Below are 15,464 nucleotides of genomic sequence, written 5' to 3' on the forward strand. Positions count from 1 at the left end.
TATGAGTATATGATATTTATTTAAACAGAATCCCAAACACCTGTGCAGTAATACAAAAGTGAGAGTAAAGAAAAATAACTGACATGAGCAGGCGATCAATAACTCTCCCCACTGCAGGACATGCACAATTCAAAGCAAATGCAGGTAACAGAAAACAGCATAGACAAAACCATAACAGAACCCTTGTGCACATAGGTTACTGTCAAAAGCATAATAAAGCATGGACAAGTATACAATATGCAATGTGGATCACATCACCACAATGGGATTGTCTGTTGACATCAACTTTTGGATAATGGTCTCCATAATCTCTGACTATCGATAGCAATAACGCACAAGCCCACCAAATTTGGTTCATTTTCATGAATGTGTGTCATCCACAACAGACAATGCGCTAGGTGGCCATTCATTTTCAGGTGGTTCAAGGAAGGGAGAGAGTGTGTGTGTGTGTGTGTGTGTGTGTGTGTGTTTGTGTCTGTGTGGAAAGAATGGGGGAGGGAGAAAAATGCGGCAGAGAGAGAGAGAGAGAGACAGACAGCCAGCCAGCCAGCCAGCCAGCCAGCCAGCCAGCCATACAGTACAAAAAAAATAGCGCACTCCGGGAGCAGTGAGGGGCTAGGTGCCTTGCTCAAGGGCACTTCAGCTGTGGACTAGTCGGGGATCGAACCGACAACCCTCCAGTTACAAGCCCTAACCAGTAGGCCACGGCTGCCCTGTGTGTGTGTGAGTGAGTGAGTGAGTGAGTGAGTGAGTGACCAGGAGTCCCTAAGCCACACGCTAGGCCAGGGCTCTGTCTCAGACTAGAGGTGGCAACACACAAGGCAAAGACAAATTTTTATGAGGATTAGAACTTGGGTCTTACTCAGTCAGTCCCCAATTCATTTTTTTACCTTTTACTTTGCATCACACTGTCATTCTTGACTCTGTGTGTGTGTGTGTCTGTGTCTGTGTCTGTGTCTCTGTGTGGAGAGCGGGGGAGGAGAGAGAGACATCCAGCTGGGAGAGAGGGGAAAGTGTGAATAACTGTGGGGGGAAGGAAAGAGACAAGGAGGGGGAGAGTGGGTGAGCCACAGTGAGGAAGCGGCTAGGTAGTTCTGTGTGTAACAAGCGCGGGCAGCAAGGAGCGGATAGGAGAGACCATAGTCATATGAAAACCTAAATAACTCACTTTCTGTTAATGTGGTTTACGTCGAAATTGCAGCATAGGTTGATATGATTATCATTATTCATCAACTCGCTTCAAAATATTTTAGCTAAAACTGTGTCCACCACAATCATTAATGCGCTTTTAAAAATCACAAACAACACCAAATTCAAAACTTTGTATATGACTGTCACTACAAACACACTAACTAATACTCCATCAAATTTCATCCAAATTAGTCACTATTTTCTGCCTATAACACCAACTTTTTGTTTCTTTTATAAGACACCTAGATTCAAACCTTCGCCATTTCAATATACTTTTGAAATTCAAAAATCTGGTCGCAATTCCTCTCAGGCAACCCCTCAAGATAATTTTAGTGCTTAAATGACATCATTTCGATAAACCGTCTAGGAGAAGTATTTCAAAATACATGATGTGCAAAAATCAGAAAATCTCATATAATTCAAATTCGTCTAAGATTCACTATATAGTTTGAATGTAAAACTTGTTCAGAATAATACAACACACATGTCCACCAAATTTGAGTTTTAGAGCATGCCAAGTTGGTGAAAAATGTTACTGGTAAGAGGATTATACTATAAATATAGCCGCAAGCGGCGATGGCGGGCCCTAGCACCTGCGGTGCGGAGACCTGTATCATTTCGGAATCTAACAAAGCAATATGAGGCGTGTTGGTGGGCATGTGCATGAGCAACACACATAGCCACCAAATTTGGTCAATTTTCCTGAATGTATGTGTCAACCACAACAGACAACGCGCTAGATGGCGCTAGAGAGTCCCTAAGCCACACCCTAGGCCACAGCTGTTTTTCACTAGCGGCAGTAATAACACACAAGCTCATGAAATTTGATTTATTTTTGTGAATGTAAATGTCAACCCAAAACGGGTTTCACGCTAGGTGGCGCTATAGAGTCCCTAAGCCACACCCTCAGCCAGAGCTCTGTCTCTGAATAGCGATGGCAATAACACATGTGCCTACCAAATTTGGTTCAGTTTCGTGAATGTATGTTTCAACCACAACAGACAATGCACTAGGTGGCGCTATAGAGTCCCTAAGCCACACCCTAGGCCAAAGCTCTGTCTCTGACTAGTAATAGCAATAACACACAAGTCCACCAAATTTGGTTCATTTTCATGAATGTTTGTGTCAACCACAACAGATAACATGCTGCTAGGTGGCGCTATAGAGTCCCAAAGCCACACCTTAGGCCAGAGCTCTGTCTCTGACCAGCAGAAGCAATTCCACATGTAGCTGCCAAATTACATCCAATTCATAACCTTTTTTCTGCCTATAACACCAACTTCCTGTTTCTTAATAAAACGCCATAATTCAAACCTTCGCCATTTCAATATACTTCAAAAATTAAAAAATCTGGTCGCAATTCCTCGCGGGCAATTCCTCAAGATCATTTTAGTGCTTGTATGACATGATTTCGATAAACCGTCTAGGAGGAGTGCTTCAAAATGCGTGATGTGCAAAATTCATAATCATAATCATAACTCAAATTGTTTTAAGATTCACTATGTAGTTTCAATGTAAAAGTTGTTCAGATTAGTACAACACACAAGTCTACCAAATTTAGTTCATTTTCGTGTATGTATGTGTCAACCACAACAGACAACACGCTAGGTGGCGCTATACTGTCCTTGAACCACACCCTAGAGTTTTAAAGCATGCCACGTTGGTGAAAAAAGGCCAAACATGGAGCTTAAGAATTCCACTATAATAATAATAATAATAATCTGAGCAAAAACAATAGGGCCTTGCACCTACGGTGCAGCCACTTTCAGTGGCCGCACCTCGGTGCTCGGGCCCTAATAATGAGAAGCAGACTTCGGACAACATTGTGTGTACATTTTGTGTACATTGCAGTTCTTTCTGATTGCTTAAGCACATTTTGTGTAACTATTGGCTATTTTTGCAAAACCTTTCACCAAATTATCAAAATATTGTAGTTCTCTTGCAAAAGCGAACATAGCTTGATTAACTCTTCACACCTTTGTAAAAATGGTGTTTTCGTATCATAGTAAACACAAGCCACGATGAATTGTCAATATCCCCACATGCCTCCTCCATTGCCTGTAAAAGGGCTATGCATTTATGGGGATAACAGTCATAGACCTTCCAGCGCCAGGCAGAGAAGAACTCTTCAATCGGATTCAAGATTGGATAGTATGAGGGGAGGTTGAAATCCCGGAAGTACTTTTTCAACCGTGTGTGCCTCACATAACACAACAGAATTTGAATTTCACTGCGAAACTTGCTTAAGCATTCAGAAAAAAACTGTAAACATCAATTGGCCAAAACAACATTTGCTTCGTCCGATGGATTAGTTGCATGTTTTTTTCTTCTTTTTGCAGACTTTTTTTCTTCCACCTGCTGAGTTCTCTGTCTCTTTGGCGGATCAGCAACACCTTTGTCACATGACACCTAAATCAAGATAACATTAATTTTATTCGTTCAATTTAGGAAGAATATTCAATAAACATTACAACAGTAGGCTACAACAAAATACTATTTTGTCATTGAGATAATGAAAATGCCCTCGTATTTTGTATCAAAATACTTCAGTGTAGTGTATTTTTGTATTTTCATTTTGGCACTCTTTCACACTTGCTGCATGCACATTGCACTCACAACATAAATGTACAGTGCTGCAGATTAGATTGAGTCAGGTACTTGGTGCTTTGTCCAGACCTGTCAAGGAAGTTGTTTCAAAGCAAGGTGAGGAAGAGGATGACTTCATCTTCACAGAAGACATGGAGCTGGTGCTGCTGACCATTTCGGTGCCCTAAGCGGAATTGGGTAACGCTTAAGGAGAGGCCGTGCAACGAAAAATTTAACGATGTATTAATGTACACAGCCACTCTAACTGTTGTGCTAGTTGTGCTAGTGCATTACTATAGAACGAAATGCGGTCAAGGTGTGTGTTTATAGTGCTATATACGACATTGAACGCGATTCAGCCAATCACAATCAAGGACCGGAACTATCCGTTTTAGAATTTAGAATAACATGTGCTTATTAGGTATTAACAGTGCATAATAAGCAGTTAACAAATGTTACTAAAAGTAAGCTAACTGTTGTTACCCTTTAATAACATTAACTAACTTTTAACATGCAGCTTGTAAGTGTTAATAAGCAGCATTTTAAGTTACTTACAAGCATATTTGTTAACGGTTAATGTGCAGCTTGCAAGTGTTAACAAACAGCTTGTTAATGGTGAAAAAGAAACATTTGTTTTCTATTTCTAGTCAATTATGCAGCCCCCCAATCTAAAGCGAGAACTATGTAACTAACAGTTTAACAAGCCTAACGTTGTATCTGTAGAAAACTACTGGTCTCTGGCATCACACAGTGAGCTGTTGCTAACTGCTACATTACTATGAACATCAAAGTTGTTTTACTTGATTCTATATTCCGCTGATGTTCTATATCATACCAATTACGCTTTTTACAAACATGTTTCTGATGGTGTTTTACTTCCATAAGCTTTGTTCAGTGAACGCATAAAACAGTCAGTTTGTCCACAGTCTACGTGTAAAGCAAAGATCATAGAGCTGACTGATTATGGAAGGAGTGTCTTGATTTCAGATTTTTTCTAGATAGTGTACAAGTGAAGGGATAGATAGGCATAGGGTTTTAAAAAAAAGTACTTTGTATATTTTGAAAACATATTGACTGCTGAATATTGTAGCTTATTTTGGTACATTTTTACGGTGGGTCTTTTGGCATTTTATTTGGAAAATACATTTTGATGTATTTGTGCCCATCCCTGCACTTAGGTTAATATTTTAGTTGTTTTCCAGTTATCTGAATATCTTTACAATCAGATAATCATACACCTACAAAGATTAAGACCAGCTTACCCCATAACATCGTGCCACTTCTCTGAGTACTTCCTTAAGCTCACTCCCCCACTTTGCAGCTTGAAGCTTGTGATGTTCTTTAGCTTGCCTCATTTCTTCAGATGCGTTCACCTCCTCTAGTTCCTCCTCTGTCTAAAGACAAAATACATTAGATGTACATCTGACTGCTTTGGCCTCTGCTGAATATTTAATTTGATATTCATTACCATGTCCTCAAAGCTTTGCCCATAGTAATAGACTGTTGTAGATGGAAAGGTGATTCCTTCACTGAAAAGTGATTCCAAGCACTTAGCCACTAGGTGGAGATGTTCATCATCGTAGGCGTAGATTTTACCGTCTTCACACTTCATGAGGACCAGGTCGGTGTCTTCAGAATCCCAGCTGTTGTGATGAACCTCTCCTAACACCAACATTCTCATGTGTTCTGGAAGGTAGCATTCCTCCCAATCCTCCAGCATACTCTTGTCATCTCCATAGATTGTGTCCTCAAAGGTTCCTCTCCTCAATTTGTATTCTTTTTGTTTTGTTTCAGCATCACAAAGATCAACCTCACAACCCTTACTGCTTTGGAGGAATGCCATACTACTCTCTGCAAATGAGAGGTGACACAGACAGAAACGGCATGATGTAACAATGCCCCGAACAATAACTTTGATATCGATTCCGGTTGACGAGCAAAAGCATTGCATTCCCTTTTAAAGCAATGATCTTTCCCCTTGCCCGTCCTCTAAAATAATAGCATATTAGATTTTTGTTAGGATGTAACATACCTCTTTGAGTGTACAATGAATCCATAATCTGTGTGAATTATCTGCGACTGGAGAATGATCTGCGACTGGAGGATGATCTGCGACTAGGGTCTGAATTTATGTATGTAGTATGAATGTAGTTTTGATATATTATTAACATATTGGTATAAACACATTCAAAAGTGTAAAGTTAACCTACAGCATTTCTATTAGGTTAATACTCCATATTTCATATTTCAGATACAGTCTTAAATACTGGTTAATGGATAATATTGATAACCTAATGGTTGTGTGAGCTTACTAGTAAGCCATAAACAAGCTCCCTGTCTATGAGCAATTGCACTTTTCCTCAGTCACTTGGTGTATCTGAATTGAAATTCTCAAAACATGTTCAAACTCTATAATCTTTTCACTTGTGCATATCAAAAGCAATTATCATTGCTTCAAACATGCAGAAAATGATGTAGTACATCCATGCATCTGTTTTTGTCATTTCGCTTTTGTTATTGTTCTGAAATATTTTTCACTGTCTGTCAAAAAAATGGTACGGTACAAATCCCCAACACACATACACACGCACGCACGCACGCACGCACACACACACACAGAATAATGTATAACTGTAATTTTGAGATAACTATGCTACAATGAAGAGGTTTGTGCATTTTCATTAGAAATAGGTAATCCACTATATGGTGCAGTTTGGACTAATTGTTTTGAGTAATGCACTGTTGTGCAAATGTTAATGATTCTTCACTAAATGCACCACAGCAACTGGGAAAATCTGTAACCACGTAAATATTTCCCATGTGTTTTTCTTTATTCATTAATCTCACACTTTTTCCCAAGGCAACTAAGAAAAGAGGACTAACATTTAAACTACATTGCAAAGGAAATCTTTAGGATGACAATACACATAATAAACACTTATTTTACAATCATCTTTTACAATAAACTGAAAATAAATTTTACTCAGACAACAAGTTCAACTTGAATTTCTAGGAGGCAAGACTTACCTCTTTCAGAACGCTAGTGCAGTGCTTGTTATGTAGCACTGCACGAGCAGTGCTAGCACTATGTAGGCTAGTGTGCGTAACCACACCCTTCATGTGACAGGTGGGTGTGACTTCAGTGATTTAGCTAATTTATGTTTCAATGAATCATGCTGATGTGATATGGTTTAAACAGACACACATTCATTATACAGTGCAGCAAAGAAGGTATTACAGAGCCAAGTTTAGAGTGTCAGACACTAATAATAATATTATTAAATAATATTACACAAACATATTCTCATGGAAATTCTTACTTCATTATGATAGATGAACACACTGTGAGAAATTCAAAGAGAAGTCCCATTCAAATGGAAACATTTGACCAGGAAGGCTCAATTGCCACGTCACCCTTCCACTCATTACTCTTGTCCAATCACCTGCATTCATATTATATAATAACCTCTCTACCATTTAGACATAGCCTATAACACAGGTGTAACATGCTGCATCCAATACCTTTTTGGGGGCATCAAGCGGCATCTGTTTATTAGAGGGACTTCCCCACTGTTTTTTTTTCTAATGAGCAATTTTTTGTCAAGGATTCCTGAGACACTGAAAGTCTGTGGTGCACAAAACTTGCTGGACATGTGGCCTCACAAGCATAACATGGAACCATTGTTTTTTGTACGGAATTTGAAGTGTATGATCATTATGACACCCTCTGAATGTATGCCAAGTTTTGTGTCATTTTGGTTCATGGGAGGCCAAACAATAAATTATTATGTGCATATTTAGTGACTGTACGCTACACACATGCATGCACAAACACATATAAAGATACATGTATGATACACGCATGCAGGCACACACACACACACACACACACACACACACACACACACACACACACACACACACATACACACACGTACACTGGTACCCCAAGTTGCTCTTGTTGTCCCACTGGGGCAAACCATTGCCTGATCCCCTTGGGTAAGGTGGTGATATACAGTATGTATTGTGAACTTCGAGCAACAGTTATTTTTATTAACTTATAAAGCCTCAAATCTAACAAGTTACAGCTGAACTCCAATTAGTGGATGTGCTGACATCCCTAGTCTTCAGAGCACCTCCTCAGGGTCCTACAGCAATTCCAACATAGCCCTGGTGAAGTAGGCTACAGTACCGTACATAACGCACAGGTGCGCACACACACTCCCATACATGCGCGTACACACACACACACACACACACACACTCACACACACACACACAAAGACACATAAACACACACAGTAGACAGGCAGGAATACGCACGCATACACAGGCCAGGCTCCGAATTTTAGAATTGGCCTCCATTCAATTCATGAATTGAATTTGCCTCACCCCACAGTAAGTTCAATTGGAATGACAGGAAGTGGATTAAATTCATGGCAATTCAAAACAATTCCAGTCACATAACAGGAAGAATATTGAATCTCACATAGGCCTACATTTATTTTTGGGAAGGTTACTTTGGAAATGTAATTAGGGCCCGAGCACCTAGGTAGGGCCACTGAAGGTGGCTGCACCGTAGGTGCAAGGCCCTATTGTTTCTGCTCAGATTATTATTAGGGCCCGAGCACCGAGGTGCGGCCGCTGTAGCAGCGGCTGCACCGTAGGTGCAAGGCCCTATTGTTTTTGCTCAGATTATTAGGGCCCGAGCACCGAGGTGCGGCCACTGAAAGTGGCTGCACCGTAGGTGCAAGGCCCTATTGTTTTTGATCAGATTATTAGGGCCCGAGCACCGAGGTGCGGCCACTGAAAGTGGCTGCACCGTAGGTGCAAGGCCCTATTGTTTTTGCTCAGATTATTAGGGCCCGAGCACCGAGGTGCGGCCACTGAAAGTGGCTGCACCGTAGGTGCAAGGCCCTATTGTTTTTGATCAGATTATTAGGGGCCGAGCACCGAGGTGCGGCCGCTGTAGCAGCGGCTGCACCGTAGGTGCAAGGCCCTATTGTTTCCGCTCAGATTATTAGGGCCTGAGCACCGAGGTGCGGCCACTGAAAGTGGCTGCACCGTAGGTGCAAGGCCCTATTGTTTTTGCTCAGATTATTATTAGGGCCCGAGCACCGAGGTGCGGCCGCTGTAGCAGCGGCTGCACCGTAGGTGCAAGGCCCTATTGCTTCTGCTCAGATTATTAGGGCCCGAGCACCGAGGTGCGGCCACTGAAAGTGGCTGCACCGTAGGTGCAAGGCCCTATTGTTTTTGCTCAGATTATTAGGGCCCGAGCACCGAGGTGCGGCCACTGAAAGTGGCTGCACCGTAGGTGCAAGGCCCTATTGTTTTTGCTCAGATTATTATTATTATTATTATTCTCTCTTCCTCTTAGCCCGTTTGGCCGTTTCACCAACTTGGCATGCTCCAAAACTCTTGTAAATTGGCAGGCATATGTAGAATTGCATTTGATACTCAGAGACAGAGCCCTGGCCTAGGGCGTGGCTCAGGGGGTCTATAGCGCCACCTACCGCGCTGTCTGTTGTGTTTGACACACACATGCACGAAAATGAACCAAATTTGGTGGGCATGTGTGTTGTATTAATCCGAACAACTTTTACATTGAAACTATATAGTAAATATTAAAAGAATTTGAATTATGTGAGATTTTCTGATTTTTGCACATCATGTATTTTGAAACACTTCTCCTAGACGGTTTGTCGAAATCATGTCATTTTAGCAGTAAAATGATCTTGAGGGGTTGCCCAAGAGAAATTGCGAACAGATTTTTGAATTTCAAAAGTATATCGAAATGGCGAAGGTTTGAACCTAGGTGTCTTATAAAAGGAACAAAAAGTTGGTGTTATAGGCAGAAAACAGTGACTAATTTGGATGAAATTTGATGGAGTATTAGTTAGTGTGTTTGTAGTGACAGTCATATACAAAGTTTTGAATTTGGTGTTGTTTGTGATTTTTAAAAGCGCATTAATGATTGTGGTGGACACAGTTTTAGCTAAAATATTTTGAAGCGAGTTGATGAATAATGATAATCATATCAACCTATGCTGCAATTTCGACGTAAACCACATTAACAGAAAGTGAGTTATTTAGGTTTTCATATGACTATGGTCTCTCCTATCCGCTCCTTGCTGCCCGCGCGTGTTACACACAGAACTACCTAGCCGCTCCCTCACTGTGGCTCACCCACTCTCCCCCTCCTTGTTTCTTTCCTTCCCCCCACAGTTATTCACACTTTCCCCTCTCTCCCAGCTGGATGTCTCTCTCTCCTCCCCCGCTCTCCACACAGAGACACAGACACAGACACAGACACACACACACACACACACACACACACACACAGAGTCAAGAATGACAGTGTGATGCAAAGTAAAAGGTAAAAAAAAGATCATGTGTATAAAGATTTTATTCAGGTTAAGTCATTTTTGTGATTGAATTGGGGACTGACTGAGTAAGACCCAAGTTCTAATCCTCATAAAAATTTGTCTTTGCCTTGTGTGTTGCCACCTCTAGTCTGAGACAGAGCCCTGGCCTAGCGTGTGGCTTAGGGACTCCTGGTCACTCACTCACTCACTCACTCACTCACTCACTCACACACTCACACACTCACACACTCACACACTCACACTCACACACACACACACACAATATTATTATTCTCTCTTCGTCTTAGCCCGTTTGGCCGTTTCACCGACTTGGCATGCTCCAAAACTCTTGTAATTTGGCAGGCATATGTAGAATTGCATTTGATACTGAGAGACAGAGCCCTGGCCTAGGGTGTGGCTCAGGGGGTCTATAGCACCACCTATCGCGCTGTCTGTTGTGGTTGACATGTGCATGCATGAAAATGAACCAAATTTGGTAGGCAGATGTGTTGTATAAATCTAAACAACTTTTACATTTACACTACATAGTGAATCTTAAACAAATTTGAGTTATGATTATGATTATGATTTTTGCACATCATGTATTTTGAAACACTTATCCTAGACGGTTTATCGAAATCATGTCATATGAGCAGTAAAAGGATCTTGAGGGTTTGCCCGAGAGGAATTGCGAACAGATTTTTGAATTTTCGAAGCATATCGAAATGGCGAAGGTTTGAATTATGGCGTCTTATTACGAAACAGGAAGTTGGTGTTATAAGCAGAAAATAGGTTATAAATTGGATGTAATTTGGCAGCTACATGTGGAATTGCTTCTGCTAGTCAGGGACAGAGCTCTGGCCTAAGGTGTGGCTTCGGGACTCTATAGCGCCACCTAGTAGCACGTTATGTGTTGTGGTTGACACAAACATTCACGAAAATGAACCAAATTTGGTGGATTTATGTGTTTTTGCTATCGCTAGTCAGAGACAGAGCTCTGGCCTAAGGTGTGGCTTCGGGACTCTATAGCGCCACCTAGTAGCACGTTATCTGTTGTGGTTGACACAAACATTCACGAAAATGAACCAAATTTGGTGGATTTATGTGTTTTTGCTATCGCTAGTCAGAGACAGAGCTCTGGCCTAAGGTGTGGCTTAGGGACTCTATAGCGCCACCTAGTAGCACGTTATCTGTTGTGGTTGACACAAACATTCACGAAAATGAACCAAATTTGGTGGACTTATGTGTTATTGCTATCGCTAGTCAGAGACAGAGCTCTGGCCTAGGGTGTGGCTTAGGGACTCTATAGCGCCACCTAGTAGTACGTTATCTGTTGTGGTTGACACAAACATTCATGAAAATGAACCAAATTTGGTGGACTTATGTGTTATTGCTATCGCTAGTCAGAGACAGAGCTTTGGCCTAGGGTGTGGCTTAGGGACTCTATAGCGCCACCTAGTGCGTTGTCTGTTGTGGTTGAAACATACATTCACGAAAATGAACCAAATTTGGTGGACACATGTGTTATTGCGATCGCTATTGAGGGTGTGGCTTAGGGACTCTATAGCGCCACCTAGCGTGTTAGCCGTTTTGGGTTGACATTTACATTCACAAAAATGAATCAAATTTCATGAGCTTGTGTGTTATTACTGCCGCTAGTGAAAAACAGCTCTGGCCTAGGGTGTGGCTTAGGGACTCTATAGCGCCACCTAGCGCGTTGTCTGTTGTGGTTGACACATACATTCAAGAAAATTGACCAAATTTGGTGGCCATGTGTGTTGCTCATGCACATGCCCACCAACACGCCTCATGTTGCTTTGTTAGATTCTGAAATGTCACAGGTCTCCGCACCGCAGGTGCTCGGGCCCGCCATCGCCGCTTGCGGCTATATTTTATTATTAGGGCCCGAGCACCGAGGTGCGGCCGCTGTAGCAGCGGCTGCACCGTAGGTGCAAGGCCCTATTGTTTTTGCTCAGATTATTAGGGCCCGAGCACCGAGGTGCGGCCGCTGAAGCAGCGGCTGCACCGTAGGTGCAAGGCCCTATTGTTTTTGCTCAGATTATTATTATTATTCGTATTCTTTCATCCTCTTACCCCGTGCGCCCTTTTTTCACCAACTTAGCATGCTCCAAAACTCTTGTATTTTGGCAGCTACATGTGGAGTTACTGTGGCTACTCAGTGACAGAGCTCTGGCCTAGGGTGTGGCTCAGGGACTCTATAGCGCCACCTATCGCGCTGTCTGTTGTGGTTGACACATGCATTCACGAAAACTGCCCAGATTTGGTGGGCATGTGTGTTCAATTAATCTAAACAACTTTTACATTTACACTCTATAGTAAATATTAGAAGAATTTGAGTTATGGTTATGATTATGATTTTTGCACATCATGTATTTTGAAACACTTCTCCTAGACGGTTTATCGAAATCATGTCATTTCAGCAGTAAAATGATCTTGAGGGGTTGCCCAAGAGAAATTGCGACCAGATTTTTGAATTTCAAAAGTATATTGAAATGGCGAAGGTTTGAATTATGGCGACTTATAAAAGAAACAGGAAGTTTGTGTTATAGGCAGAAAAAAGGTAATAATTTGGATGCAATTTGGCAGCTACATGTGGAATTGCTTCTACTAGTCAGAGACAGAGCTCTGGCCTAAGGTGTGGCTTCGGTACTCTATAGTGCCACCTAGCAGCACGTTATCTGTTGTGGTTGACACAAACATTCACGAAAATGAACCAAATTTGGTGGACTTGTGTGTTATTGCTATGGCTAGTCAGAGACAGAGCTCTGGCCTAGAGTGTGGCTTAGGGACTCTAGAGCGCCACCTAATGCATTTTCTGTTGTGGTTGACACGTACATTCACCAAAATGAACCAAATTTGGTGGGCTTGTGTGTTATTACTACTGCTAGTCAGAGACAGAGCTCTGGCTTAAGGTGTGGCTTCGGGACTCTATAGCGCCACCTAGCGTGTTGTCTGTTGTGGTTGACACGTACATTCAGGAAAATTGACCAAATTTGGTAGGCATGTGTGTTGCTCATGCACATGCCCACCAACACGCACATGTTGCTTTGTTAGATTCCGAAATGTCACAGGTCTCCGCGCCGCAGGTGCTCGGGCCCGCCATCGCCGCTTGCGGCTATATTTATTATTATTATTATTATTAGGGCCCGAGCACCGAGGTGCGGCCACTGAAAGTGGCTGCACCGTAGGTGCTAGGCCCTATTGTTTTTGCACAGATTATTAGGGCCCGAGCACCGAGGTGCGGCCACTGAAAGTGGCTGCACCGTAGGTGCAAGGCCCTATTGTTTTTGCTCAGATTATTATTATTAGGGCCCGAGCACCGAGGTGCGGCCACTGAAAGTGGCTGCACCGTAGGTGCAAGGCCCTATTGTTTTTGTACAGATTATTATTATTATTCTTTCTTCGTCTTAGCCCGTTTGGCCGTTTCACCAACTTGGCATGCTCCAAAACTCTTGTAATTTGGCAGGCATATGTAGAATTGCATTTGATACTGAGAGACAGAGCCCTGGCCTAGGGTGTGGCTCAGGGGGTCTATAGCGCCACCTACCGCGCTGTCTGTTGTGGTTGACATGTGCATGCACGAAAATGAACCAACTTTGGTAGGCAGATGTGTTGTATAAATCTGAACAACTTTTACATTTACACTACATAGTGAATCTTAAACAAATTTGAGTTATGATTATGATTATGATTTTTGCACATCATGTATTTTGAAACACTTCTCCTAGACGGTTTATCGAAATCATGTCATATGAGCAGTAAAAGGATCTTGAGGGGTTGCCCGAGAGGAATTGCGAACAGATTTTTGAATTTTCGAAGCATATCGAAATGGCGAAGGTTTGAATTATGGCGTCTTATTACGAAACAGGAAGTTGGTGTTATAAGCAGAATAAAGGTTAGAAATTGGATGTAATTTGGCAGCTACATGTGGAATTGCTTCTGCTAGTCAGGGACAGAGCTCTGGCCTAAGGCGTGGCTTCGGGACTCTATAGCGCCACCTAGTAGCACGTTATGTGTTGTGGTTGACACAAACATTCACGAAAATGAACCAAATTTGGTGGACTTATGTGTTTTTGCTATCGCTAGTCAGAGACAGAGCTCTGGCCTAAGGTGTGGCTTAGGGACTCTATAGCGCCACCTAGTAGCACGTTATCTGTTGTGGTTGACACAAACATTCACGAAAATGAACCAAATTTGGTGGACTTATGTGTTATTGCTATCGCTAGTCAGAGACAGAGCTCTAGCCAAGGGTGTGGCTTAGGGACTCTGTAGCGCCACCTAGCAGCACGTTATCTGTTGTGGTTGACACAAACATTCACGAAAATGAACCAAATTTGGTGGGCTTGTGTGTTATTGCTATTGCTAGTCAGAGACAGAGCTCTAGCCAAGGGTGTGGCTTAGGGACTCTATAGCGCCACCTAGCATATAGGCTGTTGTAGTTGTCACATACATTGACGAAAATTAATCAAATGTGGTGGGCTTGTGTGTTATTGCTACCACTAGTCAGAGACAGAGCTCTGGCCTAGAGTGTGGCTTAGGGACTCTAGAGCGCCACCTAGCGCATTGTCTGTTGTGGTTGACACATACATTCACGAAAATGAACCAAATTTGGTGGGCATGTGTGTTATTGCTATAGCTATTCAGAGACAGCGCTCTGGCCAAGGTTGTCTTAGGGACTGTATAGCGCCACCTAGTGCATTGTCTGTTGTGGTTGACACACGCATTCATGAAAATGAACCAAATTTGGTGGGCTTGTGCGTTATTGCTATCAATAGTCAGAGATAGAGCTCTGGCCTAGGGTGTGGCTTAGGGACCCTATAGCGCTACCTAGCATGTTGTCTGTTGTGGCTGACACATACATTCACGAAAATTGACCGAATTGCGTGGGCATGTGGGTTGCTCATGCACATGCCCACCAACACGCACATGTTGCTTTGTTAGATTCCGAAATGTCACAGGTCTCCGCACCGCAGGTGCTCGGGCCCGCCATCGCCGCTTGCGGCTATATTTATTAGGGCCCGAGCACCGAGGTGCGGCCACTGAAAGTGGCTGCACCGTAGGTGCAAGGCCCTATTGTTTTTGCTCAGATTATTATTATTTTTCTTCTTCTTCTTCCGTCTTACCTGTTTTTTTTTTTACACCAACTTGGCATGCTCTAAAACTCTTGTAATTTGGCAGCCATTTGTAGAATTGCAATCGAAACTCAGAGACAGAGCTTTGGCCTAGGGTGTGGCTCAGGGACTCTATAGCGCCACCTAGCGCGGTTTCTGTTGTGGTTGACACATACATTCACGGAAATGA

The 15,464-nt window shown here is 42.5% G+C and overlaps 1 protein-coding gene across 2 annotated transcripts; it reads right to left on the reverse strand.

Moving 5' to 3' along the window:
• LOC134082353 (uncharacterized) lies at positions 1–6,839 on the reverse strand. Of its 2 annotated transcripts, XM_062538024.1 has the most exons (6): positions 6,805–6,839; positions 5,810–5,899; positions 5,246–5,628; positions 5,040–5,171; positions 3,868–3,961; positions 1–3,600 (listed from the first exon to the last, which is right to left on the reverse strand). In XM_062538024.1, exons 2-6 carry the CDS (start codon positions 5,832–5,834, stop codon positions 3,590–3,592), a joined length of 645 nt encoding a protein of 214 aa, XP_062394008.1. In that variant the 5' UTR covers positions 5,835–5,899; positions 6,805–6,839; the 3' UTR covers positions 1–3,589. The 2 variants fall into 2 exon arrangements, with proteins under 2 accessions (XP_062394008.1, XP_062393997.1); XM_062538013.1 differs by lacking the exons at positions 3,868–3,961; positions 6,805–6,839 and having other exon boundaries at positions 5,810–6,770.
• Positions 6,840–15,464: the final 8,625 nt, after the last annotated feature.

This window comes from Sardina pilchardus, chromosome 1 (genome assembly GCF_963854185.1).
Source record: "Sardina pilchardus chromosome 1, fSarPil1.1, whole genome shotgun sequence".
In the NCBI taxonomy this organism is placed as follows: domain Eukaryota; kingdom Metazoa; phylum Chordata; class Actinopteri; order Clupeiformes; family Clupeidae; genus Sardina; species Sardina pilchardus.